This window comes from Dryobates pubescens, chromosome 1 (genome assembly GCF_014839835.1).
Source record: "Dryobates pubescens isolate bDryPub1 chromosome 1, bDryPub1.pri, whole genome shotgun sequence".
NCBI classification, from domain to species: Eukaryota; Metazoa; Chordata; class Aves; order Piciformes; family Picidae; genus Dryobates; species Dryobates pubescens.
The window spans coordinates 24,228,996-24,254,606 of NC_071612.1; the positions used below are offsets into that span (position 1 = coordinate 24,228,996).

The 25,611-nt window shown below is 44.0% G+C and overlaps 1 protein-coding gene across 2 annotated transcripts in view; it reads left to right on the forward strand.

Annotated features, from left to right (window-relative positions):
• PPP3CA (protein phosphatase 3 catalytic subunit alpha) overlaps nt 1–12,886 on the forward strand; it is a 232,509-nt gene extending 219,623 nt beyond the window's left edge. The window contains exons 11-14 of one of the 2 annotated variants that reach the window (XM_054162977.1): nt 1,286–1,370; nt 5,673–5,770; nt 8,535–8,564; nt 12,114–12,886. In XM_054162977.1, the coding sequence (XP_054018952.1) occupies nt 1,286–1,370; nt 5,673–5,770; nt 8,535–8,564; nt 12,114–12,307 (407 nt within the window). In that variant the 3' untranslated portion in view covers nt 12,308–12,886. The remainder of the gene's footprint in view (nt 1–1,285; nt 1,371–5,672; nt 5,771–8,534; nt 8,565–12,113) is intronic. The other variant, XM_054162981.1, reaches the window with a different exon arrangement.
• The last annotated feature ends 12,725 nt before the right edge of the window (nt 12,887–25,611 follow it).

Here is a 25,611-nt window from a genome sequence, read left to right on the forward strand (position 1 = left end):
AATACTAGGTTGGATCCTGTTGTGTTTTATGATTAAGTTGGGGTTTTTCCATTCTTGTTTTATATTTAAGTGTAAGGCATTGTGTTTGACTTTGATCACAAAATGTATTGCCAGTTTTCAGTTCTCAGGTCCTTTGGAAATTAAAGAGTGACTGCAGAAGCAAAATGTGGATATAAGATATACTAAATCAGAGTGAGTTTGTGATCAACATGTAAGGGACACTTGGCAGGGGGCAAAAAAAAATGACCAATAGTATTCAAGTGTTTTCAGGGTAAAAAACCACAGAAAACTATGTCCTGTGTACCTGGAGAGTACAGCTCAATGAGATTGTATTAACTGAGGCAGGAAGGTACCCCCCCTCTATTTCCTGAAGAATCCAGATGAATGAATCATTGCTGTTCAGTTTAACTTCTTCATTAAGCTGTTACAAATACTTTGTATTTAATCAGGTTACAGCTGAATTACAGCTGTTTCTCCCACAGTTTATGGGGCAATTAGACATTTATGCCTCAGACTTTGTATCTTTATTTTTTGTCTCTTTATTTTTTGTGTCTTTCTATATGAGAGATTTCAAAGCCATTGTACTAAGCATAATTTCAGTTTGAACTTCAAGATACAGACTCTTAATCTCACAGGATGTTAGGGGTTGGAAGGGATCTCTGGAGATCATGGAGTCCAACCACCCTGCAAGAGCAGGACCATAGAATCTAGCACAGGTTATACAGGAATGCATTCAGATGGGTCTGGAAAGTCTCCAGAGAAGGAGACTCCACAACCTCTCTGGGCAGCCTGTTCCAGTGCTCTGTGACCCTTACAGTGAAGAACCACCTCCTCCTGTGCTATTGTTTACATCCATTCATAGAATCACAGAATAGTTAGTGTTGGAAGGGTCCTCAAGGATCATCGAGTTCCAACCCACTCTGCCCTGGACAGGGACACCTCACACTAGATCAGGTTGCTCACAGCCACATCCAGCCTGGCCTTAAAAACCTCCAGGGATGAGGCTTCTACCACCCCCCTGGGCAACCTGTTCCAGTGTCTCACCACCCTCATGGGGAAGAACTTCCTAACATCCAATCTGAAGTGATCAATCTTGAGCTGCAAATAATTAAACTTAGAAATAGTGCTTTTGGGTTTCACCACAAATGTGGCTTGGTTTTGCAAACCATGGTGTCAGTGTTGTGTTTCTTGATATTTAGAGTTCAGAATACTGGTGTGTTTTTTCACAAATCCCTGTAACTGTTTTTAATATGCCTTTTGGTGGTGTTTTTGTTTTATTTCATAGGAGCAACAGCTGCTGCTCGAAAGGAGGTTATAAGGAACAAGATAAGAGCAATAGGGAAAATGGCTAGAGTTTTCTCAGTGTTAAGGTAAGAATTTGTGCTTTCAGGTTTTTCATGCTAAGGGGCATCTTTGGAGGATTACTTAGAGCACTTTGCTGTTAATCAAACAGCAAATTTTGATGTTTCAATATACCACCCAGCTGAGTTTTCCTGGAACCTGTCAAAGACTGTGTTATTTATACAACACCACAATTTGTTAGGGCTCTGAGTAACCTCCTTCCTCATGGCTTTTACTGAACATGAAACAAACAAAAGACATCAGCAAAGAAATCCCTCTTTTTCTAAAAGACTTTTGCTTCCCAGGTATACTAATTAACTCTTAACCACTGCAAGGCAAGAGTTAAATGTGGAGAAAGAGTGTGTTCCACATCAAAGAATCATAGCATTGTTAGGGTTGGAAGGGACCTCAAGGATCATGCAGTTCCAACCCCTCTGCCATTGTCAGGGACACCTCACACTACGGCAGGTTGCTCAGGGCCACATCCAGCCTGGCCTTAAAAACCTCCAGAACTGGGGCTTCCACCACTTCTCTGGGCAACCTGTTCCAGTGTCTCACCACCCTCATGGGGAAGAACTTCTTTCTAACAGCCAATCTGAATCTACACGTTTCTAGTTTTGTTCCATTCCCCCCAGTCCTATCACTCCCTGACATCCTAAAAAGTCCCTCCCCAGCTTTCTTGTAGGCCCCCTTCAGATACTGGAAGGCCACAATAAGGTCTCCTCAGAGCCTTCTCTACTCTAGACTGAACAGCCCCAATTCTCTCAGTCTGTCCTCACATAGGAGAGGAGCTCCACCCCTCTGATCATCCTTGTGGCCTTTCTCTGGACATGTTTCAGCACGTCCAGATCTTTCTTGTAATAGAGGCTCCAGAACTGGACCCAGTATTCCAGGTGGGGTCTCACCAGAGTGCCTCATTAAAAAGTAAGCCAATAATCCTACTTTGTCACTCACAGTTGTTGCTATAGCCATGAGTGAAGATGAGTAAAGATGAAAGCATGAGGGTCGTTTAACTAAAAGTGCAGGAAATCATTGTGCAGATGACAGCAACTCGTTACCTTGAGCTGCACTCCCCCAAACACATGAACATGAGTAACTAATTGCTACCAATGTTTAGAACTCTCCATTTGATGTCTCTGAGCAGAAGAGAAAACATGCTGTACTCTGCTGTGCTGAAGTCTAAATATAGACAAGACAGCTCTCCTTTGCTTTCAGCAGTAGGATTTATTCCTTTGGAAATTGTCTGTTGCTTTGCCGTAGTCAGCTTATGGTTATTATGGTTAGTGCAAAATGAAGGGATTGTTAAAATGAGTATTGCCATGACTGTATGATTGATATAAAAAGAGGAAACAAAAAAGAGTTACTTGAAGAACACACTTTTAAATTCAGATTAAAATCTCAAACTTGCTTGACAGATTCATCTGCAACATTCAAGCAGTGGGTAGGTTCTCACTGGGTCTTCACATGGACACACCACTTTGCCCACACGCTGCAGATTGCAGCAGCATAGCTTTAAATAGCATTGTGAGGTGGAGGATTTGGTACCTGGGGTTCCCAAAGTGTTATATGTGAATTAGTAGTGATGCACAAAACTACTTCATAGTGGTACCCAGAGGGGGGAAAAAAAAAAAAAAAAGGAAAGAAAAAAGTTGGCATAATGCCTTTGCCCTAAACAAAACTGGGGAGCAATCAAATGTTTCCACCTGCTCCTCTGTACCAAGTCTGGCAGAAAGCCTGGAGCTGACATTGCCACCACCTTCATAAAACAGCATGATTATTTTTCTCTGATGATAGTTGGGCAAACAAAGTTTGGGAAACCTGGCTTTCTCCCATAACCTTCAACTGCAGCTTCTGGATCCACTCTAATTTTTTTCTGGAGCATCTTCTGAAATACAGGATTAATTCAACAGAAACATGAACTTTAATATCTCAGAATTGTCAGAGCTGGAAGAGGGCTCAAGGATCATCCAGTTCCAACCCTCCTGCCATGGGCAGGGACGCCTCACACTACATCAGGTTGCTCAGAGCCACATCCAACCTGGCTGCAAAAACCTCCAGGGATGAGGCTTCTACCACCTCCCTGGGCAACCTCTTCCAGTGTCTCACCACCCTCAGGGTGAAGAACTTCTTCCTGACATCCAATCCAAATCTACCCATTTCTAGGTTTTTTTCCCATTCCCCCCAGTCCTATCACTGTGACAGCCTAAAAAGCTCCTCACCAGCTTTCTTGTAGGCCTCCTTTATATATTGGAAGGCCACAATATGGTCTCCTCAGAGCCTTCTCTTCTTCGGGCTGATTCCCTGTCATTGCCTCTCTGCAGCTTTGTTTCTCAAGCCCGGCTTTTCTTTAGACAGGAAGGAGGTAAATAAATTTAGTATGTTTTTCCTTTAAAACAAAAAAAGGCATTAAATGACAGAAAATAGAAACTAAAGAACAATAAGGGTAAAAAAAATCTCCCCAAAAATGTGATGCTGAGGTTTTTTGGGAATATGTAGTTTAAATATAATAAAAATACAATCAAACTTGCTGTGTGAAGATGAAGGTAAAAGTGCCATTGTGGTTTAATTAAAAGAAAGAAAAGGGATGAAATGGACTGAATGGAAAATGCAGGTTATAGATTTGCTTTCTCTTGAGAAAGCAAAAACTTTGCTAACTCTTGATAAGGAAAATGTTGTGTTAATTCTGGAAATAGTTGCCTGCTGCATTACTTCTCATTGCTTAGGAAACTTGCAAGGAAAACAGTCACAGTTGGATTTTTGACTTTTACAGAAAGAAATGTGAAGAAAGAGAATCACTTTCACCCTAAAAATAGAACTTGAAGAGTATATGTAGTAGGTAAACAAGAGATGTTTGAAATGTGCCAGTGATTCATGGCACGTAGGGCTAGAGAGAATTGTCTCTCAGCAATTCTGCCACTCAAAGTTTTGATAGGCAAATCCACATTATCCTCAAGTGAAGGTGGAACTGAATTCTTTGTTTGCTTCTTCCAGCTTAATGTCATTATGGATTTCAAAGTAAAACAGTTCAAAACAGGTTTCTATTACAAAATTGGGATCAGTTTTACTGCTGAGAAAGTTTGTAATCACACACAGCATTGCAGCTCTATTTAACTGCGAGCTGTTGTGTTCCTCTTGCCCTAGTTTGAAACCCATGTTACATATTTAAGTTGCCCAGAACATTTTTAGCATACAAATCTACTAAGAACAGTGCTAGTAAGGGTGGAAGTACTAATTAATTTTAATGAGCTTTTAGCTTACTTTTAAGGGGCTGATGATCATTAATAAGTGATGCACCTGACTGCTCAAGTAGACAGAAGCAAAACAACAATTTAAGTTGATTTTGGACCACACAGTTTAAGGCATTTGAATGCACTGTTGCAAATAAGTGCTTCTTTGGCCTGCTTGCTATCAAGTTTGTGGTTTTATGTATATATGTATTTATAATATATATATAATTATTTTTTATGTATCTATATTTCAGTATATGGCATACCTTGTTTCATAGATACAGGCTATAGTGTCAGCTGTAGTGCCACAAGGTTGTTCTGAAATGAACTAGAGAAAGAAGGCCATGAGAGGTGTCCCTGCCTGTGGTGGGGAGGTTGGACTGGATGATCTTTGAGGTCCTTTCCAACCTGGGCCATTCTGTGATTCTATTGTAAGAGTCTGTGCATGTGGTGGAACCACTTTGATAGCAGTGACAGGAGCTTCACTGCTGCTGTTATCACCAGATTCAGTCTATCCTGATAAGGAAAATGGAGATAACCAAGTCAGTTCATTGCAGGTGTAGCTTCAGGTGTCTAGAATGTGTACTGTGCTTGAATGCAGAATGCAGAGCAATGCAACAAAGCTGAGGAAGGGCCTGGAAAATAAATCTTATGAAGAGCAACTTAAGGAGCTGGGGATGGTTAGTTTGAAAAAGAGGAAGCTGAGGGGAGACCTCATTGCTCTCTACAACTACCTGAAAGAACATTGTAGAGAAGTTGGTGCTGGTCTCTTCTCACAGTAATTAGTGATAGAACAAGAGGGAATGGCCTCAAGCTGTGACTGGGTAGGTTTAGACTGGACATTAGGAAGAATTTTTTCAGGGAAAGAGTGGTCAGGCATTGGAATGTGCTGCCCAGAGATGTGGTTGAGTCACCAACCTTGGATGTGTTTAAAGGTGGTTTGGATGTGGTGCTTGGGGATACGGTTTAGAGGTGGACTTTGTAGAGTAGGGTTTGTAGAGTGTCTTTTCCAACCTGAATGTTTCTGTAATTTTTCTGTTAAAGATGGCAGTTATTTACTTGTTTGGGTTTTGTTTGGTTTGGTTTTTTTCCCCCTTTCTGCAGAGAGGAGAGTGAAAGTGTGCTGACACTGAAAGGTTTGACTCCAACAGGAATGCTGCCCAGTGGTGTGCTCTCTGGAGGAAAACAAACACTGCAAAGCGGTGAGCATGTTTACCTGTGTGTGTCTTTTTGTGTACAAAAAGCAGAGAAGCCCCAACAATTGGTTTTCCAACTGGAGAACCCAGGAAACGTAACAGCAGTCATCTCAGGATAACATGAAGGGCAGAATCAAACAGGCGGTTTGTTGTGCTGGAGCATTCGTGAGCAGTTCATGTAAGGCCACCTCTCAAGACTTTATTACATACCACTGATTTTTTTCAAAGAAAGAGAGGGGGGAAAACAGTCCCAGAAAATCAGCTGTAGCTCTTACTGTATGTGAAATGCACTCTCTCCACAGTTTGCAGCATCTTTTAGAGTTTTTCGAAGAGCAGCCTTTGATATGCAGAGTACTTGAAGGCTCAGCTTAGATAATGATACTCAAACTCTTATTTTATCTGATTTGTTCTTTCTCATAGAGAATCACCAATGGAAAATAGCTCTAGAATTAGTTTTTCTCTCCTAGCAGTTCTCAGTGACAGCATGAGAACAATTTCTCTCTGATTTAAGCCCATATGAAGGGAGGCTCTTACAAACACGGTGTTTGCCTCGTACGCAAACACAATACAGACTGTCACTTCGGTTTTATACCAAGTGCTGCTTCTTACAGGAAATCTGCAAGTCTGGAGTACTGTGGGGTTTTGGAAGAAATACTCCTTTCGGAACAAAGAGCTGCAAAGTATTTAATTTACTACTGCAAGCTCTCCTTTTCTGCGTGTATTGCAGTAGAGTATATTGCAGGCACACAAGAAAGTCTCTCACTTATTGACATTTCTGTTGGCAGTAGATGTGAGAAATAGAAATGTTTTACAACCTTAGCATAGTCTCAGCCTCTTGTTTTCCTCTTTCCTTCCTGGAGCATTCTTTCTCTGTATTTTTTCCTTTACTGTCTCTTTTACCTAGAAGATTCAGGTATATGGTGGTAAACCTCTTTTCCCTCTTTTTTCCCCTTTTTTCTTGTTGATGACGTACGTGTTATGGGCATAGTAACGTTCTGCTTTGAAAATGCTGCAATATGATGCCCCAGGCTGCCTTTCTTGGTGAAGCTGTGCTCTGCACCTAAGCTTTTCTCCATATAGTTGCTTTAGATTTGTCAGAAAAAATTGGTCCAAGGAAACTGCCTCTTCTTGCCCTGGCAAAACTGTAGAAATTGAAATGAATTTGAGAAAATTTGCCTGAAGTTCTCATTCCAATGGCTAAAAGGAACATGTCCTCATACTGCAGTATTCTGGCTTAGTAAAACATTACTATACACAAGCCTTTTGCATTAGTTACCACCTAGCACCCCATCCACCAGACGATCTAGAGCTGGCATAGTTTCTGTTAAGCACACATTCGTGTTACCATATGCATTAACAGAAAATATGAGTAGTGTGTTCTGTCATGGAAGTATCCATTTTACTCACCATTTATTTTCTAGTGTGTCAGTGCTGGTTTGGATCTGGTTATTCATTTTAATTTCTCATCCTGGTTAGTGTGTTTCATTTTCTTTTGAGTTTGCATTGGTTTTCTTCCTCGACTTTTGCCACCTCTCTTGCTCTCTAGCTTGAGAGGCACCAGACCTTGGTGCATGGGGGTCAGCTCCTCAATTCCCCATGCAGCAAGAGAACAGCAGACATATTTTAGTCTTGATCTCAATCCACAGTTAACATCCTAATTAAAAAGAATAAATTAGAAAATGTTTGAGCTGTGTGGAAGACAACAAAAATAAAACCAAGTAACAAAGCAAGCAAACAAAAAAAAGCTTTTACTTAGGGGAAAATAAGGAATTCCTAAAAACTTGCTTCTTGAGCTATTCTCTGCACCAGAGGCTCTTGAAAATTATAGTTTCTCTTTAAATATTTGAGCTGTACCCTTGCTGTATTTGATTACATCTGTTAATTTGTGTCATCTTCTAAACCTCTGACTGGAGGATCAAATTCATGCCCAAGCTGATGGGTAAAACTGAAATAAAATTATGTCTTTAAGAGCAATGAATGGTTTCAAAGCAGCAGTAAGCTGGTATTCATAATGCTGCAGCAACCTCCTAATGACAAACTTTTCTGTCTCTAACCAGGCTTTGAAGGTCCAAGAGCTTTCAATCATGTGTCTGTGTCCATTGGTTTTAATAAAACATTAGAAAAATGCTGGTTTCAGACTGGGTTGGCAAAAAGGGCACTTAGAGATGGAAGGCTGGGTGAGACAGCAAGCAAAGGCAAAGCTGTCTGAGCAAACTCTGCCCATCCTGTGGGGAGGTTTCTTTTAGTCAGGGGAGAGATAAATAAATCATTCTGAGAAGTTATATATGTGGTTCTTTTGCCTTGTAGTGGCAGCTAATACTTTTCAAGCTGACATCGTAAGTGGTATGGATTTTGTGCGGTGGCTTTATGCCATTTTTTGTTCTCCTTTTTTGTCAGGGCAAATCAAAACCACTCTTATTCAAAGCTGAGAGCATTACACAATGACCTTTTCGGGTCAGATGTGCAATGTGAAAGACCTTTTCCTTTTGTAGTCCTCTTCTGAGTCCAAAGGAAACTACTCAGATGTGTCTCGAAAAACTTCTAGTTGGTTAAACTTCTGCTTCAGAGCAAACTATAGCTTAATCCAATCTGCAAATGATTGGGGTTTTTTTGTGTGTAACCATTTCTCTGTGTGTCTGTTCTGCCAAAATCCAGCACTTACAGTAACATTAGTGTTGTAGCTCCTTTTGCTGTTCACTGACTTGTTCTTAGAGTTAAAATCCTCTGCTCATTTTTCTCATTCGTTTTGCTACCCCTTTCTTCTCTTCAGCTACTGTTGAGGCTATTGAGGCTGATGAAGGTAAATTGGCCAGTCCCCTTTCTGTTGGTGCCACAACAGACAAGGGCTCTGCTGGGTGTATTCATTTTGCTGTAGCTTGTACAGATTGTGTGGGTGTTGGGCTAACAATTGTGGCTCAGTATTAACCAAAATGTAATTGCTTTAAAGGGGAAAATTGTTGGCTTTTTGTTGTTTTGGGTTTGGTTTATTTGATTTTATTTTTTCATTGCTGCTGTTGAGGGTTTTTTCTTTCTTTCTTGAAGTTACAATCACATTGGAGTTGCTGTATGTTGAACTAACCACTGAGTAATGCCAAGGGAGGAGATCAGGGAACTTGGATTTCACAGGACATAACTTGGCAGCAGCTCATAAATGCTCTGTGACACATAGCTCAAAAGCTGTGCGCTGGAGGCTGGGTCTTGTCTGCACCTCAAACCATCCTCAGCAATCTGGTCAAAAAAAACCCCCCCACATCTTTTTGTAAATACTCTCTCTTTTTGTTAGTTGTTTGAGGGGGGAGGGAATTCCCTTTTCTTTTTTTCTTTCTTTCTTTCCCTTATTTCTTCCCCCCTTCCCCTCCTTTCCTTTTTCCTTTCCTCACCCCCTTTTTTTTTCTCTTTTTATTTCTTTTTCTTCTTCTTTTTTTTTTTTCCTTTTAATTTGTATCCTTTTTTTTAGGTCCCTAGTAAAAAAAAATATATATCTATATTTATTGGTCTTTTGTTCTAGTTCAGCATGTTTCTGTTTCTCTTTAAAAGTAAAGCAACATGAGACATTTGTCTGCAAGATGTCGGCTTCCTCTGATAGTTGCAGTTTACACACTGGATGTTTACATTAAAGCAACCAGTCACACCAGCACCATTTTAGCTACACATACCAAGTGACTGGCTGCCTTGGAAGATGTCTGAATGCTTAGTACTAAAAACCATGGTGCTTTATTGGCACACACCTCTTAATTTTAACCCTGAAGCAACTTTTCACACTACACTTAAAACCTAAGTTAATCCTGTGTTGGGATGCAGAGGCACAATGTTTGTTCGGTATTATCAAGTTTTGGAAGAAGAGTTTTTCAGAATTCCCCTTTAAAACAAAACTTTCAGTTGTATTTTGTTCTTGCCCCTCTCAAATTTTCTGTGGGTTTGGTGGTGGTGGTGGTTTTTTTTTTTTAGTTAATTTTTAAAAAAACAGATTAAATTTTAAACCCAAAAATCTGATGACTGCTGTCTGTTGGTAAGATGTGCCCTTTTGGCCAGTTTGATCTGGTTTTCATTTTTGTCAAGCAGTGAATAAAATTAGAGGACAAAGAAGTAAGAGAAAATACAACTGCTTTCTAAATAGCAGTGAGCAAGCTGCTATTTATGTTGGAATTACCTATTCCTACCGGCAACCTCTAATCTGCAGTGTGCATTCTCATTGACAGTTTGGCTGTTTCCTGTGATTCTCTGTGACTCTGTGTTGTGTTCTAGTATACTCTCCATGTAAACTGCTAATACTTGTTGTCTGACCAGCAACTACAGCAGAGCACCTTCCCCAGTGCTGCAGACGATAACATCTCTTGTCTGCTCCACTACCCAATTGATTGACAGTGCCCCCGTGCCAGTAATGTGCACCCTTCAAGTTAATCCTTCATTTGCCGTCCTTGCTAGTTAGACACCGTACCTGTGGCCATAACGACTTGTCGATGCAGACAAAGCTAACAATGGAGGAAATGTTTTGCCCTTTACCAACTGTCCCTTTGCAGTTTGGTTCAGAGTCCAGTGACACCAACTGGGCCTGTCTCCTCCAGGACACAGCAAGTGTTGCAGCTTCAATGTGGCCATCCATCAAACTACTGCTTTAAGGAACTGGCCTGGGTGTGTGTTAGACATCTTCATTTCTGTGGTAGAGGACAAATTGGAAAAAAACCCACCAAGACAAAAACCCCAACCAAACCAAAAACAAACCAACCCCCAAACAAACAAACAAAAAACCCCCCAAAACCCTACCAAACCAACCAAAAAACCAAACCCTTGAAAAAACTCACTGTAGGGCCTGTTCTGTTTTCACTGCTCCATCTCTGCTCTCTTGACTAATCACCATTATGTTGTTGTTGTTTTTCTGAGTTGAAGTATGATACATGTTAAAACCCATGCACTTCACCAAGGTCCAATCCAGTAACAATGTTTGTGAAACCGGTTAAGGAAACTAAATACTGAGGCAAACAGGAACTGTCCTATTTCTCAAGAATGGTTGGCAAAACTATCAGCATGAAATTGCTTTTTTTTCCTCCCTCCAATATGCGAGGAGTGGTAGATTGGTACCAGGGCTGTTCTGGGCTTTTGGAGTTGTGTTTGGTTGTTGGTTGTTTTGGGTTTTTTTATAATAGAAGTTACCAGCTTGTCCAAAAAATTGGGACTGCATATTGGAAGGAGAGCTGAGGTAGTCCAGGCTAAAATGGACATGAAGGGAGGGAAAGAATATTGAATTTGGTACATGAAACTCCCTTACCATTTTCTCCCCAGGGAGTTTGCAGTTTCCTGGTACTAACACACCATTTCTGCTCTATGGCATGCTAAGATAGAGGCATAGCAAAAGCGCCAGTTCTGGAAGTGCAGTGCATTGATTTGGTGCAGATAAGAGACAAAACACACAGAAGGCTGTGGCCAATTATCTGTGAAGCTGTCACCTGCTGTTTGCCTACAGTGCTTTTTGCTCTTTTACTTTAAAGTTATTCTTCAACTCTTCAATTAAAGGGGGGGGGGGGGAGGGGATAAAATAAAAAATGAGACTCTGCAGCTACGCTCCCCAGCCTATGGCTGCCTTCTGATGTTGCTGCTGAAGGGCAGATCAAAAGCCCTCACTCAGGTTCGCTTGGAACTTTGCTCCTTTGTCAGCGCATTTCCGAAGTGAGATTGTACGAATGTTCCCAAATGAGGCGATCCCTGGCCCCGGTTGCTCTGTGTTACAGTTTTAAGATGCAGCCCACCAAACTCAGCATTACTGCTGGTGCACTCAAGCTGCTTTCTGGAAGTCCGGGGACGTACTGGGGAGGGGAACTGCCTCAGCTGATCAACAAACCCCTCACCCGGGTTGGAAGCATAAGGCAACATTTTAAGGTCACCCCAGATCTCCTATAGCCTTCATGTATGTCCCACAGACTGGACTCACCAATATCAGGGCTGTCTGTAGCTGGCCAGTGCTTTCTCCCCTGGTCTCTGAAAGCCAAGGGGGCGTTTTGCCCGCTGAAGGAGGTTGCAGTGAGGCACGATGTCTTTAAGGGTGCAAGTGATGACGACAAATGCTAACTCATCAGCACACAACTGTGCCCTAAGTGTGGTTCCCATGCGCCAGCCGGAGTCTCATGTCAGCTTTAGTGTTTGAAGCTGAACTCCAGTGGACAGGAAAACACTGGAAGCTGATAAACACAGTTGTGTAGCACGAGGTGGTGGTGAAGTCCCTTGAGTACGGTAAGGAGTCGGTCACGTGGTCAGATCTCCTCACAAGGAAAAGGACTTTTGCGCTCGTTGCTGGCGGAAAAGCCACCAAGAGTTTTACCTTGCTAATTTTGCTTTTTAATAATCCTTTATTCAGCTATCAAAGGATTTTCACCCCAGCATAAGATCACTAGCTTCGAAGAGGCCAAAGGCTTAGATCGAATTAACGAGCGAATGCCTCCGCGCAGAGACGTGCCATCCGATGCCAACCTTAACTCCATCAACAAGGCAATCTCCACAGAGACTAATGGCACGGACAGCAACGGCAGTAATAGCAGCAATATCCAGTGACCACTGTCCGGGAGGGGGGATTGAGCTGCAGGGCGCCAGTGGGGTTGCTGCACATCGGCAGTGGGATGTTCTTGCCTCTGATAATAGCTTACTTGCTCTGGGGGCCAGGTGTTGGATTCAGTTTACAACAACAACAACAAAAAAAATCATCAACAAAAGAGATCGTCAACTTTAATTTGGTGGGGGGGGGAGGGGGCTTGGGGGAGGGAGAGACACCTCCTTTGGATATGCCTTTAAAACGCTTGTAGACAAATGAAAGCTCACGCTGGTATATATTGCAAAGCTAGGGGAATGAACGTGTTTTCCTACTGCATCGGGGGCGTCTAGGTAGATGTGTTACTGAAAGGCCTTTTGTTATGTTACTGGACATGAAAACTTTGTTTGATTTCTTACTCTTAAAACTATTGTACGTTTACAGTCGCAGCACTAAACACGTGGACAACATCCAAACATTTTTAACCAAGTGTACAAACTAAATAAGGACTATTTATTGATAATGTTTTGCTACTCTTGCCAGACAATGGCTATGAAATAAATTAGGCAGTCTTTAAAAACGCAGAGAGGGGTGGAAAAAGCAAAAAAAAAAAGTAAATAAAATAAAATGGGGGGAGGAAGGGGAGGGAAGGGGGGGGAATAATAAGAATAGGGGAGGGGAAATGAAAAATAAAGAGAACATTGGAAATTTGTTTAAAATGCCAAAAAAGTATAAAAATAAAAACAAAACAACAAAAAAAAATAAAACCAGGGGGGAGAGAGAGAGAGAGAGTGAGAGAGAGAGTTTAATTTTGTACAGATTATGCTTACCTCAGGTTTCTTTAGTGTGCTTCAATGCCCTTCTTTAAATATTAACACTTCTCTTTACTGATTTGGCAGCAGTTATCCTTTTCTTTGTTTAAAAAAAAAAAACAGAAAAAAGAAGAAAAAGAAAATGTTTAAAAAAAACAAAAAACAAAAAAACAAAACCAAAACAAAAAAACCCCAACCAAACCACAACTGGAATAAGGATGACATTTCTCTTTGTTTTGGGGGGTTTTTTTCTGTTTATATTTAGGGGGGGGGGAGGATGTTTGGTTTCAGGGGGTGGGGGTGGGATGATTTTCAGGGCTGTTATTTTTTTTTTGTTGTTGTTTGGTTTGGTTTTGGGGTTGTTTGTTTTTTTTGGGGGGGGGTTGGGGATTAACTCAAAGTCTTGGTTGTGGCTTGCTGAATTTAACTATTTATGAGTGGTGCATTTTTAAGTATAGTGAACGAGACACCATATTAAAGTGCAGTGAAAAGCATCTATATTCTGTAAAAAAAAAAAAAAAAGACAATTTAAAAAAAAAAATAAAAATCTGCCTATGCATGTTTTTTAAGATGAAAAAAAAAACAAAAACAAACAGACAAAAAAAAAAAGAGGCTGTATAGGCCTGTATGGGACTGTAATGCGCTTAAGTGGTCTGACTTATACTGGAAATGTATGTTACTGGCGTACTTTATATTCTCTAAACAAAGACAAAGGAAACAAAATGCTTAATGCCTTTGAAATTTTGTAATCAAAACAAACAGGAAAAAAAGAAAAATAGCTTTGGAAAAAGAGAAAAAAAAAAAAGAAAAAAAAAAAACCAAACACACACACACACACACAAAAAAATCTTAAGGGGCAATGGGGGGTGGGAGGGGAGAGAGCATTCTTAAAAGTTTTTAACCTAAGCTTGTCGGTTGCACATAATAGGTGGGGGGGGTAGCATGTTTAGCAAAAAAATTAAAAAAAAAAAAAAAAAGAGGAAAAAAAAAAAGAAGAGACAAAAAAAGAAGAAAAAAAAAAGAGGAAAAAAGAGAGAAAAAAAAGAGAGATAAATAAAAGAAGGGGGGAAAAAGGAGAGGAAAAAAAAAAAGAAGGGGAAAAAAAAAGAGATGGAAAAAAAAAGGAAAGGGAATAAAAAGGGGGGGGAAAAGAGGGGGAAAAAAAAACCACAACAACAAAAAAAAAAAAAAGCAGAAAAAACCTTGTGGAATTTAAACTAAGTTTGTAGTTACACGTGAGAAATTCTAACTGCATGAGAACTGTTAATGTCATAATGGTTTGGTCATTTCGTTCCGTTCTTGTCACGTGCCACGAACTGTGTGATTTTTTTCACTTCTCTCCCTTTGTATATCAGTTTACGGGTTTCAACTGCTTCATTCTGAGGAAGAAAAAAAAAATAACAAAAAAAAAAAGTTTTAAAAAGTTAAACAAAAATAGAAGAAGAAGGAGAAGGAGAAAAAGGAACAAACCGAAACAGTCCATTGATATTTTTTAAACAATTGTATAAGTGCCCAAGTAATTCACTACAGCCTACAGCCTTGCCTTTGTAATTTGACTTCGAAATGTTGGCAATCAAAGCATGCACTTGTAACAATGAAAGAAGCATTTTATATTACTACTCAATAAAAATGTGCATGAACTTAAGCTCTCTTCCCTTTCTTGCTGGCTCAGCGGCAGAGGCTCAGGCGGGCAGCAGAGGCTCAGGCGGGCATCGCCTGCCTGTGCGCTTGTTGCTCTCTTTGCTTTGGACAGGCGCAGACCGTCGGTGTAAGAGAAGAATGATTCCTTTCACCATTCAAGGTCAGTCAAGACTAAAATTCATTTACTACCCAGCTGGTTTAGGTTGCTGAACAGCTGCAGACTTTCTTCAAGTTCTGGTTAGAAAGCTGAGTTTTCACCAAAATGAGTAGGGTGTATCCCACGAGTTGAGCGGAGACAACTTCTGGGTTGTTTGAAAAGGTGTGCTGGTCTGAGCTTTGACTGGAGTTTAAAGGCTCAAATGGTAGCAGACTGAGATTCCTCCCCACTCCCTTTCCCTAGTAAGGGGGGGGTAGGGAGGGGAAGACTGGGGGAAGGGGAGGTCAATTCACAAAAGAAATAGTCTGGAATTGGTTTTGAAGTAGGACAGGTAAATTTTTTAACAATATATATATATAGCAATAACAGGAAAGGTTCACAAAGGTAAGGGACAAGAATAAATAGGAAAATACACAATACCAAGCCTAGATAGCCTTGGATTTCCCTGGATGTAAGTGAATTCAGTCCTTTAGAAAGCGTCGATGCGGCATGGAAAATAGGCCCCGACCCTGTGGGCAGTGCAGGAAGCAATGACAGCAGATGATCTCTCTCGAGCAGATGAGGCAAGAAAAAGAGAAATAAAAGATGTCCACCCTTTTTATCAGCTTACTGGACAGGAAGGGGGAGTGAAAGAGACCACCTTTGACCCAGGGGACCTCTCCTCCTGGGAGGGGGAAAAAACAGGTCTCTCTCTGCCTAACTGGGGACTGGGTTCCTTCAGCCCCATCCAGGATGGGTGTGATCTGGCACAAAAGGTTAATCAGTGTCATGTACAATGTTCCTTTAAAGGACAAAAGAAAACAACCAAGCAACCATTTCAGGTTTCAAACTGTAGTAGTTTTAGGCTGTGCCTAGAAAATTTTCCCCAGATCTTGAACAGAAAGTAGTAGAACGTAAATAAATTACTATTGGATGTGAGCAAACTCTCATAGCTCTGCCCTGTTCTCATTTTCTCCCAATCTGCTCAGCATCCTTCCACAGTCCATCATCCTGCAAAGAAGTGATGGAGGGTGCCAGATGGTGCAACAATGTGGGTATTGCTTTAGTCCTCCTTTCAGGCAGCATTATTAAATGTTGTGTCAGTGCTTTCTTGGGTGGTTTTTCCCACTTTAGCTGTTGTGGATTTTGTCAAAATGTGGCAGGTGGGAAAAACAAAGAGAATTCAGGATATGTGGGAATAGGAAGCTGGATCAATTTCAGATCAAGCTTTTATTTCAGATTCTGTGGGAACACAGGACAGGGGAGAGAGAGAGTGCAACAACTAACATCAGTGAAGCTGTTTGGTTGATGAGCAAGGTCTCTGCTAAAGCAACCACTTCACTTGCCAGCTTGGTCCTGTGTACGTGCTTGCTGATGAACTGTAGGTTACCTCAGGTATGTTTTTCTGTAGACACAGAAAAAGTCTCTACATTTGCTGCTCAGAAGGAACTTTGTGCAGTATAGAACGACACTGCTGGGCAGTGCAACATGTGCTGTCTGGTTTCATTTAGCTTGAGCCCTGGCAGTTGCCCAAACCAATTTAGCTGTAAGAAGCGGGTTTTTCCTTTCAGCAGTGACAGTGTGGCACAGACTTCTCAACTGGCAGCCTTAACCCAAAAGATCCCTGCTACAGATCAGTGGTAGGTTTGCAAATGCCTGCTGCAGTTGCTGAAGAGCTTCTGAGTAAGTCAGGTAGCCCAGGCTGAGTAGTGTGTTAGGAAATGCACAGAGTCTGTCTGGAAAGTCAGGAGATTTTATTGAACTTGTGTATGCCAGGAGAAAACATCTCCTGACAATGCAGAATAGCAGTGTCCTGTGTGCCTAGGTAAGGTGGCCTGGTGGTTTTCTGGAGGGAGCCCTGCTGTCACTGACGGGCAGGTTCTAGGCTGACTCTGAGGGATGGTCTAGGCTATACTTAGATATTCTGAAAAGGATAAAGAGTGTTTTTGAACAGCTACCTCTTTCCAAGGCTTCCCTTCTCTTCCAGCTGACAGTCCTTCCTCCTGCTGCAGAGGGAGGTGCAGATGATTTTGAAGAAAAAGGCTGGTGCCACTGAAGGCTGAGTCTCGGATTCTGTGGCCCAGTTTGTTGGCGGGTCACACACTGGGGTTTGTCTCCCAGTGCAGGTTTCTTCCTTCTAATCAAGTATGCTGCTTTAATGCCAAAAATTATCATTGGTGCCTACAGCAGGGTTTACTGGAAATTTTTTTTTAACCATTTTATTCACAGGATGACAGGGGTTGGAAGGGACCTCCAGAGATCATTGAGTCCAACCCCCCTGCCAGAGCAGGACCAGAGAATCTAGCACAGGTCACACAGGAACACATGCAGATGGGTCTGGAAAGTCTCCAGAGGAGGAGAGTCCACAACCTCTCTGAGGAGCCTGTTCCAGTGCTCTGGGACCCTCGCAGTGAAGTTCTTCCTGTGCTGTAGTTTGTATCCATTGCCCCTTGTCCTATCACAGGGTGCAGCTGAGCAGAGCCTGTCCCCTTCCTCTTGACACCCAGCCCTCAGGTACTTCTAAACATTTATTAGATCCCATTTCAATCTTCTCTTCTCCAGACTGAACAGCCCCAGGTCTCTCAGCCTCAGCTCACAGGGCAGCGCTCCAGTCTCTCGATCATCCTCACAGCCCTCCATTGGCCTCTTGCTCTCCAGCTGTGTAGGACAGCATACTGGGTGCATGCATTGCATTTGCTGTACTGTTATCATTTTCCTGTTCAACGGCTATTAAGCATGAAGTGTGTTAGTTCTTGGCACACATTTTCTGAAGAAGGCAGCGTTCAGATTTTTTTTCCAAGTTTCCCCCCAAACTGCAGTAGGTTTAACCTTGCTTAAGCTTGTGCCAGAATTGTCAGCTGACAGGCACAGATACAGATTCTTCCAGCGTTTTCCTTGACACCCTTTTTTTTCCCCTTGCCAGAGGAGGATCGTCTGGAGCCTCTAGAGGAGTTTGGGGATAATTTGGCTTTCTCCTGGCAAGCAGAATTGAGGTGAAAAAGCAGGGCTAAAAACAGACACTGTGCTGCTTGTTAGCACAGACCTGGTCTCTGTCCTCTCTCACTTTAACTTTGGGTTTTAGTGCAGCTGTGTGGTTCAGAGGGGGGGGGGGGGGGGTGGGCGGAGGAAGAAGAAGAAGAAGGAAGGAAAAGAAAATTTCTGGCCACTTTCTAGGTTCAAACTAAATTTACAATTTTGGTCCTTGGAAATCAATTTCCTTTTTTTTTTCCTTTCCCCAAGTTACTGTTGCTCAGATTAGTCAGATCCATGAATCTTCCCACTTCTTCCCCAAAGAGAGGGATGTGAGAATCAGTTCTGTTTCAAACACTCGAAAAACCTCATGCACCAAAGCAACTACTTGGAAAGTAGCTTACAGGTCACTTTCTTAGTTGCTTTCTGGAGGATATTTGATTCTGCTGAAAGTGGGCAATATTTTTTTTGCATGCAGAAGGATGAACTTTCTGGTTCTTCAATGATTTAGGAAAAGAATACACCCAAGGTCATATGTTCATCCTCATTCATGTTGATAAAGATGTAAAGGGTGAGTGCCGAGAGGATGGAGCCAGGCTCTGCTCAGTGATGCCCAATGACAGGACAAGGGGCAATGGGTGGAAGCTGAGGCATAGGAAGTTCCATGGACACATGAGGAAGAATTTTTTTTTCCCTGTGAGGGTGACAGAACACTGGAACAGGCTGCCCAGGGGGGTTGTGGAGTCTCTCTCTCTGGAGGTATTCAAAACCTGCCTGGATGTATTCCTATGTATCTGGTATAGGCACTTGGGAAAGATCAACCCCATGGATCGGTGTAGGCTGGGGACTGAGCTGCTGGAGAGCACTGAAGGGTTAAAGGACCTGGGGGTCCTAGTGGATGGAAGGTTGACCATGAGCCAATAATGTGCTCTTGTGGCCAAGAAGGCCACTGGTATCCTGGGGTGTATTAGAAGGGCTGTGGTTAGTAGCTCAAGAGAGGTTCTGGGCCCCTCAGTTCGAGAAGCACCTCAGGCAACTGCTTGAAAAGGTCCAGTGCAGAGCCACAAAAATTATGAAGGGAGTGGAGCATCTCCCTTATGGGCATAGACTGAGGGAACTGAGGCTTTGTAGCTTGGAGAGGAGGAGACTGAGAGGTGACCTCATGCATGTTTATAAAGATGTAAAGGGTGAGTTCCAAGAAGCTGGAGTCAGGCTCTGCTCAGTGATGCCCAATGACAGGACAAGGGGCAATGGGTGGAAGTTGAGGCATAGGAAGTTCCATGGAAGCATGAGGAAAGATTTTTTAATTTCCCCTGTGAGGGTGACAGAACACTGGAACAGCCTGCCCAAGGGGGTTGTGGAGTCTTTCTCTCCAAAGATATTCAAGACCTGCCTGAATGTGTTCCTGTGTGATCTGGTCTAGGTGATCCTGCTCTGGCAGGAGGGTTGGAGTGGATGATCTTATGAGGTCCCAGCCCCTAACATTCTGTGATATTGGGGCCAGTCTCTTTTTGGTGGTGCACAGTAATAAGACAAGGAATGATGGATGCAAACTTGAAGGTTTCCCCTCAACACAAGAAGAAACTTCTTTATAGTGAGGGTGAGGGAGCACTGGAACAGGCTGCCCAGGGGGGTTGTGGAGTCTCCTTCTCTGGAGCCTTTCCAAACCCACCTGGATGCATTCCTGTGCAGACTATCCTGGGTGATCCTGCTTTGGGAGGTGGGCTGGACTAGATGATCTCTGGGAGGTCCCTTCCAACCTCTAACATTCTGTGATTCTGTGATACCTGTGTGCAAACAGCAGAGGCCTTGCAGCCACCTGCATGGGGTTCACACAAAGGGGGAGCTGATGGAGCGAGAGGTAAAGGATTTATTTTTTTTCCCATCTTGCTGAGCTGACTTTGTGGCATCCAGCCTGGTAAGTACTATAAAATGTGTGTTTGATCCTTCTATTGTTATTTCTTAAATAATTTGAGGGCACTTTTTATTTTCTGTGTGGCACTGTGTGTTTCATCAGGCTGTCAGACAGCTGTGGCCCATGATTGCTTGGCTTTGTCATCCCCATCAAAAGCTTGGTTTGGGTGAAGTCACTTGGCAAAGAACTCACTGATTTTGCCACCAGTGGGAAATCTGCAGGCATGGTGGCAGACATGGCAGAGTCCACTTCTTTTTGGGGTCCACTGGAGTTTCCCTGGGGCTCAGTAAAACAAACCCCCCTTCCCTTTTAGACAGACCCTTGTGAGGCCATTTGTTCAAGGTTTGGGTCTGGACACCCAGGCAGGTGATTCTTGCAGCGGCAAGAGTGATTGTTTCACACTTTTCCATCTTTGAGGCAGTGGATGTGGGCAACCATGGTGGAACAGAGCAAGCCCATTTCTCTTGTGTTTAATAACCTGTTTTGCTTTAAGTGAGCAGTTGAATACTGTCACTTGGACTCATTTCACAGTAGTTCATGCCAAAGGAGCCTGCTAGGTTACAGGCAGGCACTGCTGAGACTGGCTGCTTCAATCCAACTGCTCATACAGGGTCAGCTGGAGCAGGTTGCTTGGGGCTCTGAGGTTTTCAGTATCTGCAAGGATAGAGACTCCTCAACCTCTCTGGGTAACCTGCACCAGTAAAAGAGATAAAAAGTTTCCCTGCGTTTCAGTTTGTACCCACTGCCTCTTGTCATGTGGCTAAGCCTCTCTGAGAAGAGCCTGGCTTCATCTTCACTCCTCCATCAAGTATTTGCACACTTGTTCTCCAGTCTGAGAAGCGCCAGTGTTCTCCATCTCTCCTCATAGCTCAGATGTCACAGTCCCCTAATCACCTTCATGATCCATTGCTGAACTCACTCCAGTAAGTCTGTGTCTGTCTTCTGCTGAGGAGCCTGGACCTGGACACCTGGACTCCAGGTGAGTGTCACCAGTGGTGAGCAGAGGAGGGGTAGAAGTTAAATTGCCTCCTTCTGGTTCCTGTATATACCATTAAACTTATACAGCATTTATCAATGGCAATTATTTATGTCAAGTGGAGACATTTCTGGCCTTGTAAGCCAAAGAGGTGGGAGCCATACTTCAGAAAACTGAAGGAGCAGAGCACAGCTGAGGTGTACTAAGATGCAGGTAAGAGAAAATTAATGCCTCATGAGTCTGAGGGGACAGTGAAAGACTGGAATAATATTTATTGCCAAATTTGGCAACAAATTTGATCAGCAAGTTATCCAGGTAAGTATCAGTTGCAAGAGGGAGGACCCCCTGTACTGTCCTGTGCTGTGTCCCACCTGCTGCTGATCCTTGGTGCTTCAAAAGGCAGCAAAGAAGTCAGCAAACAGATCTGGCCAGTCTCGCCCTTAGGGAAACAGTCCCTTCCTGGATCCAGCAGGCAAGTGGCTGAAGTCCTGAAGCCTGTGACTTGTAGCCAGTCATTGTTGTAATGAAGACCTGTACATGTTATCAGGCCATCTTGTGTCTCCCTGGGGAGAGAGAAATAACCTTCTGGGGAGGTTGCCCGAGCAGAAGGTAATCTGTTTATCTGTCATTTGGTGGTTTATTGGTTTCAGTATGTATTTAATAAGCTTTGCACTTGGGCTGCACTTCTAAAAGGAGAGGAAAGTGCACTGTGGAGGGAGTGTGAGGCTGACACTGCAGCTGAGCTTAAGCAAGGCCACAGAGCTGATGTTTAGGCAGAAGGCTGAGGGAGCCCTGCAGCCATGGACCAGGATGCCAGAGAAAGGAGTGGTGTGAGGAGTAGGGCTGGCAAGAGAGCTTGGAGTATTTCATTCCCGCCTCAAGGGAGATAGAAGAGGCAGTGGTGGCAGAGCTGGAGGAGAACTGAGTGCTTAAGCTGCAAGCCTGAGACACTGAGATACAGAAGCTGTACAGTGCACCTTGGCATTGGGTAGGCAATGACTGGAACTATTCAGGCTGGTAAAATTCACCTCAGACTAGATCTAGCACACTTGAAGATGATGATAGAGTTCAGGCTGTGATCTGAAGGGCAGTCACGCATAAGAGGAGAGCAGGGAACAGCATGGGAAATAAAGTTTTGGAGGGCAGCCCCATGATCAGGAGCAGGCAGAGGCTCACAGCCCTGGCAGAGGAAGCAGCACAGATGGCAGGACTGAATGCTGTGTTGCATGCTGAAGAGTTGGATCAGTTCAGCTTCACTGCACGGATGCCTGTAACTAAGGGGTTTAGACCTGATCCAAGGCAGTTGCCATGAAGTCAGCTAGGATGACTGGGCAAAGCCTGTGCTTTCTACAGGATAAAAGAGCAGGAATTACAAGGACTTTAATAAGTCTTGGCTAAACTTGTAAGGCAGAACTTGCAAGCTAGCCAGGTAACAGACACCTCAAACAGAGAAGAATAAAAAGCTAACAAGGAATGGAAAAATGACCTGTCAATCCAGTAGGCAGGGCATGGCCAGCAGAGTCTGGGAATGCAGCGAGAACCAGCTTGAGTCCAGCTGAGCTGTCTCTGCTGATCATGGTCAAAAAGCAGCAGCAAACTTTTCCAGACTCTTGAATAGGAAGAGCATGGTATAAATAACTGGCAAATGATGCAGTGAGGGTAAGGGAGAGATGTAAAGGAGATGTCTTGGCTAAAGAACCGTGGAAAGAAAACCAAGACTGAGGTTCAGGATATGGAAACAAGAACTACCGGAATCGAGACCAGCAGATGCTCAGTGCACTCATTCCGGGAAAATGCAATAGTTTCTTTCCTACAGCTGCAACAGAAAATACCAGGTTTGCTTACCCACCACACAGCAATGCTCTTTAGCAGCTATCTGAACAAGTGGCATAGTTTGAAAATATACTTGGGTCCAGAGAAGAGCGATGAGACTGGTGAGGGGGCTGGGAGGAAGGTCGTATGAGGAAAGGCTGAGGGAGCTGAGGGTGTTGTAGTCAGGTGGGGGTCAGGCTCTTCTCCCAGGCAACTTGTGGCAGGGCATGGAGGGACAGGAGGGCTGCACCAGGGGAGGTTTAGGTTGGCTATTAGGAAGCACTTCCTCACAGAAAGGCTGATTAGGCCCAGGGATGGTGGAGTCACCATCACTGGAGGCCTTTAAGAAAGGCTTGAATGTGGCACTTGGTGGCATGGTTTAGCTGGTGTGGTGGTGTTAGTTTGTAGGCTGGACTTGATGGTCTTGAAGGTCTTTTCCAGCCTCAGTAATTCTGTGATTCTATACTACAGAAGTACAGGATTATATGTATATAGAAGGAGCAACCACAGGGTCATTAGTCTGAGCATAATCATATGCAAAGATTTAAAGCAAATCTTGAAGGAACCAGTGGCCAAAATGTGTGTGAGAGAGGCTGTTTGCCATGGTGCTGTGTGGCAAGTAGAAATAAGTTACAGATGTCAAGAACTTGTGTGTGAAAGTTAAGGTGGCAAGGAGCCAGCTAAGAGAGGATCGTAACGATCAGTGTGGGGAGAGGAAGTTCTAAGTGGTGAAAAAATGCCTCAGAGGTAGCAGACAGAAGTTTTGCTAAGCAAGAAATGCTTGTAGCATTGTTTGTTATATCCCCCCCCTTCCCTTCCACCTCCATCTCTCTGCACCCTCACCAGCTTTCAGAGGGAGACTGGGGAATTACTGGGGATTACTGGAGGGGTATCGCTGCTGAAGGGAGCTCCCTTTTGCATGTTTCTCTTCCTTTCCTCTCCCACTCTCTTTTCACCTTGTCCTTTTCCCTTCTCTCTCCCTCTTCTTTCCCATTTTGCCCCTGGTTCGTTTTCCCAGATTCCCTGAGGAGCTGCCAGTTGCCTGACTGCTGGGCAGGCAAATGCCACTGCTAGCCTTGGTGTGCAGCAGCCACCTCTACTTGTAGGGAAAACACAGACTGGCAGGGGCCCCACTGCAGCCTGGCTGCACCACAGGACATTAGGAGTGTCCCTGCCTCAGTTCCCCATGCTGCTGCCATTGCATCCACCACGCCTGAACCTTGATGCCAGTGTGTCCAGACAGCTACTGCTCGCACAAAAACTCCAACAGAATAAAATTTGATGGATTCCATGGACACTGGCCTTGAGTGCAGGAACATCACCAGCAGGTCACTGGCTCAAGCTTTGGTGCCTGTTAACAATTAGGAGCATTCCTTGGGAATAGGTGGTGTAGGAAAACACTGATCTTTGTGGGGAGAATGTGACTTGGCAGGAGAAGACAACAATGATGTTTTTCTTTTAGAAGATGAGGAAATAATGTTGGTGATGAAAGCTTTTTTCATGCCTAGTGAGAAGTGCTGAACTTGCCCCAAGGGCCAGTAGGCAACAATAAGTGCTAAGAGTGATCCTGTGATAGAACAAGGGGCAATGGATATAAACTACAGCACAGGAGGTTCTCCCTCAACATGAGGAGGAACTTCTTCACTGTGAGGGTCACAGAGCACTGGAGCAGGCTGCCCAGGGAGGTTGTGGAGTCTCCTTCTCTGGAGACTTTCCAGACCCATTTGGATGTGTTCCTGTGTGACCTGTGCTAGATTCTCTGGTCCTGCTCTGGCAGAGGGGTTGGACTCGATGATCTTCAGAGGTTTCTTCCAACCCTTAACATCCTGTGATGTTTTCTGAGAAGCTGGTGGGGGAAAAGCAGCAGAGGGATCAGCTGTGGATGGGGGGTAGAAGGATGGCTTCTCCTGGTCTTTCCTGTCTCTGTGGCTATTTACAGTGGAGGGAAGAAAGAAAGAAGTCAGTTTTGCCTTTGCTCTCTCCCAGCCAAGTGTTTCTCTTGGCCCTTTCACCTCCACAGGTTTTTTCTTATAAGGAGTGATTCATGCCTGCACTTTGGTATGGAAATGGCCGTGCGAGGCGTGCCAAAGAGCACACCTCTCCTGAGCACAGCTGGGTGCTGACACCGCAGTGCTTCCCCCCGGCCAGAAAGTTACAGCCAGAAATAACCTCCCGTCTCCAGCAGCTCCGTGACTCACCCAGGCTGTGGGGAAGGTGGAGGGATTCCCATCCCCAGAACGCCACGCTGCTGCCAGCGGGGAGGGAGGCTTGGGGAGGGCTCAGCTGCTGGGGAAGCTGTGCTGAGCTGTCAGAGCTGTGCTGCTGTCCAGCCTCTGAGCCAGAGCAAATGACATCTGCCCGAGCTGAGGGCTGAAGGAGATGCACAAGGAAGGAGCAGGGTAGGGACCTGAAGACAGGGTCTGAAGCAGGGCTGGTGGGGCTGCCCACCCCAAGTGGTGTCAGGCAATGATAGGACTAAGGGGAACAAAACTAGAAATGGGAGGATTCAGACTGGATGTTAGGAAGAAGTTCTTCCCCATGAGGGTGGTGAAACACTGGAGCAGGTTACCCAGGGAGGTGGTAGAAGCCTCATTCCCTAGAGGTTTTTAAGGCCAGGCTGGATGTGGCTCTGAGAAACCTGCTATAGTGTGAGGGGTCCCTGTCCATAGCAGAGGGGGCTGAAACTAGATGATCCTTGAGGTCCCTTCCAACCCTAACAATGCTATGATTCTGAGTGCTAAACACTCTGTTTCTCCCCCAGAGCTGAAGGAAAATGTTCTGGCTCTGCCCATGGAAGAGGCTCATTTCCTATGCCCAGCTAGAGCTGGGGCAGAAGCCTGGGAAACTCCCTGCCAGAAACAGTGGGTAAGAGCTGCACAGCCCTTCCCAGAGGGGTGTAAAAGTATGGTGCACCTGGCTGGGGCTCCCTGGGAATGTGTCTTCAGCTTCCCAATGGGGAACAAGGAGAATGATGGCTGTCACTGCAGTCCTGATTCACCCAGCTTCCTGGCCACTGGTTCCTACACTCCTGAATGACATGGGTTTGGTCATACATGGAAGATACAGAG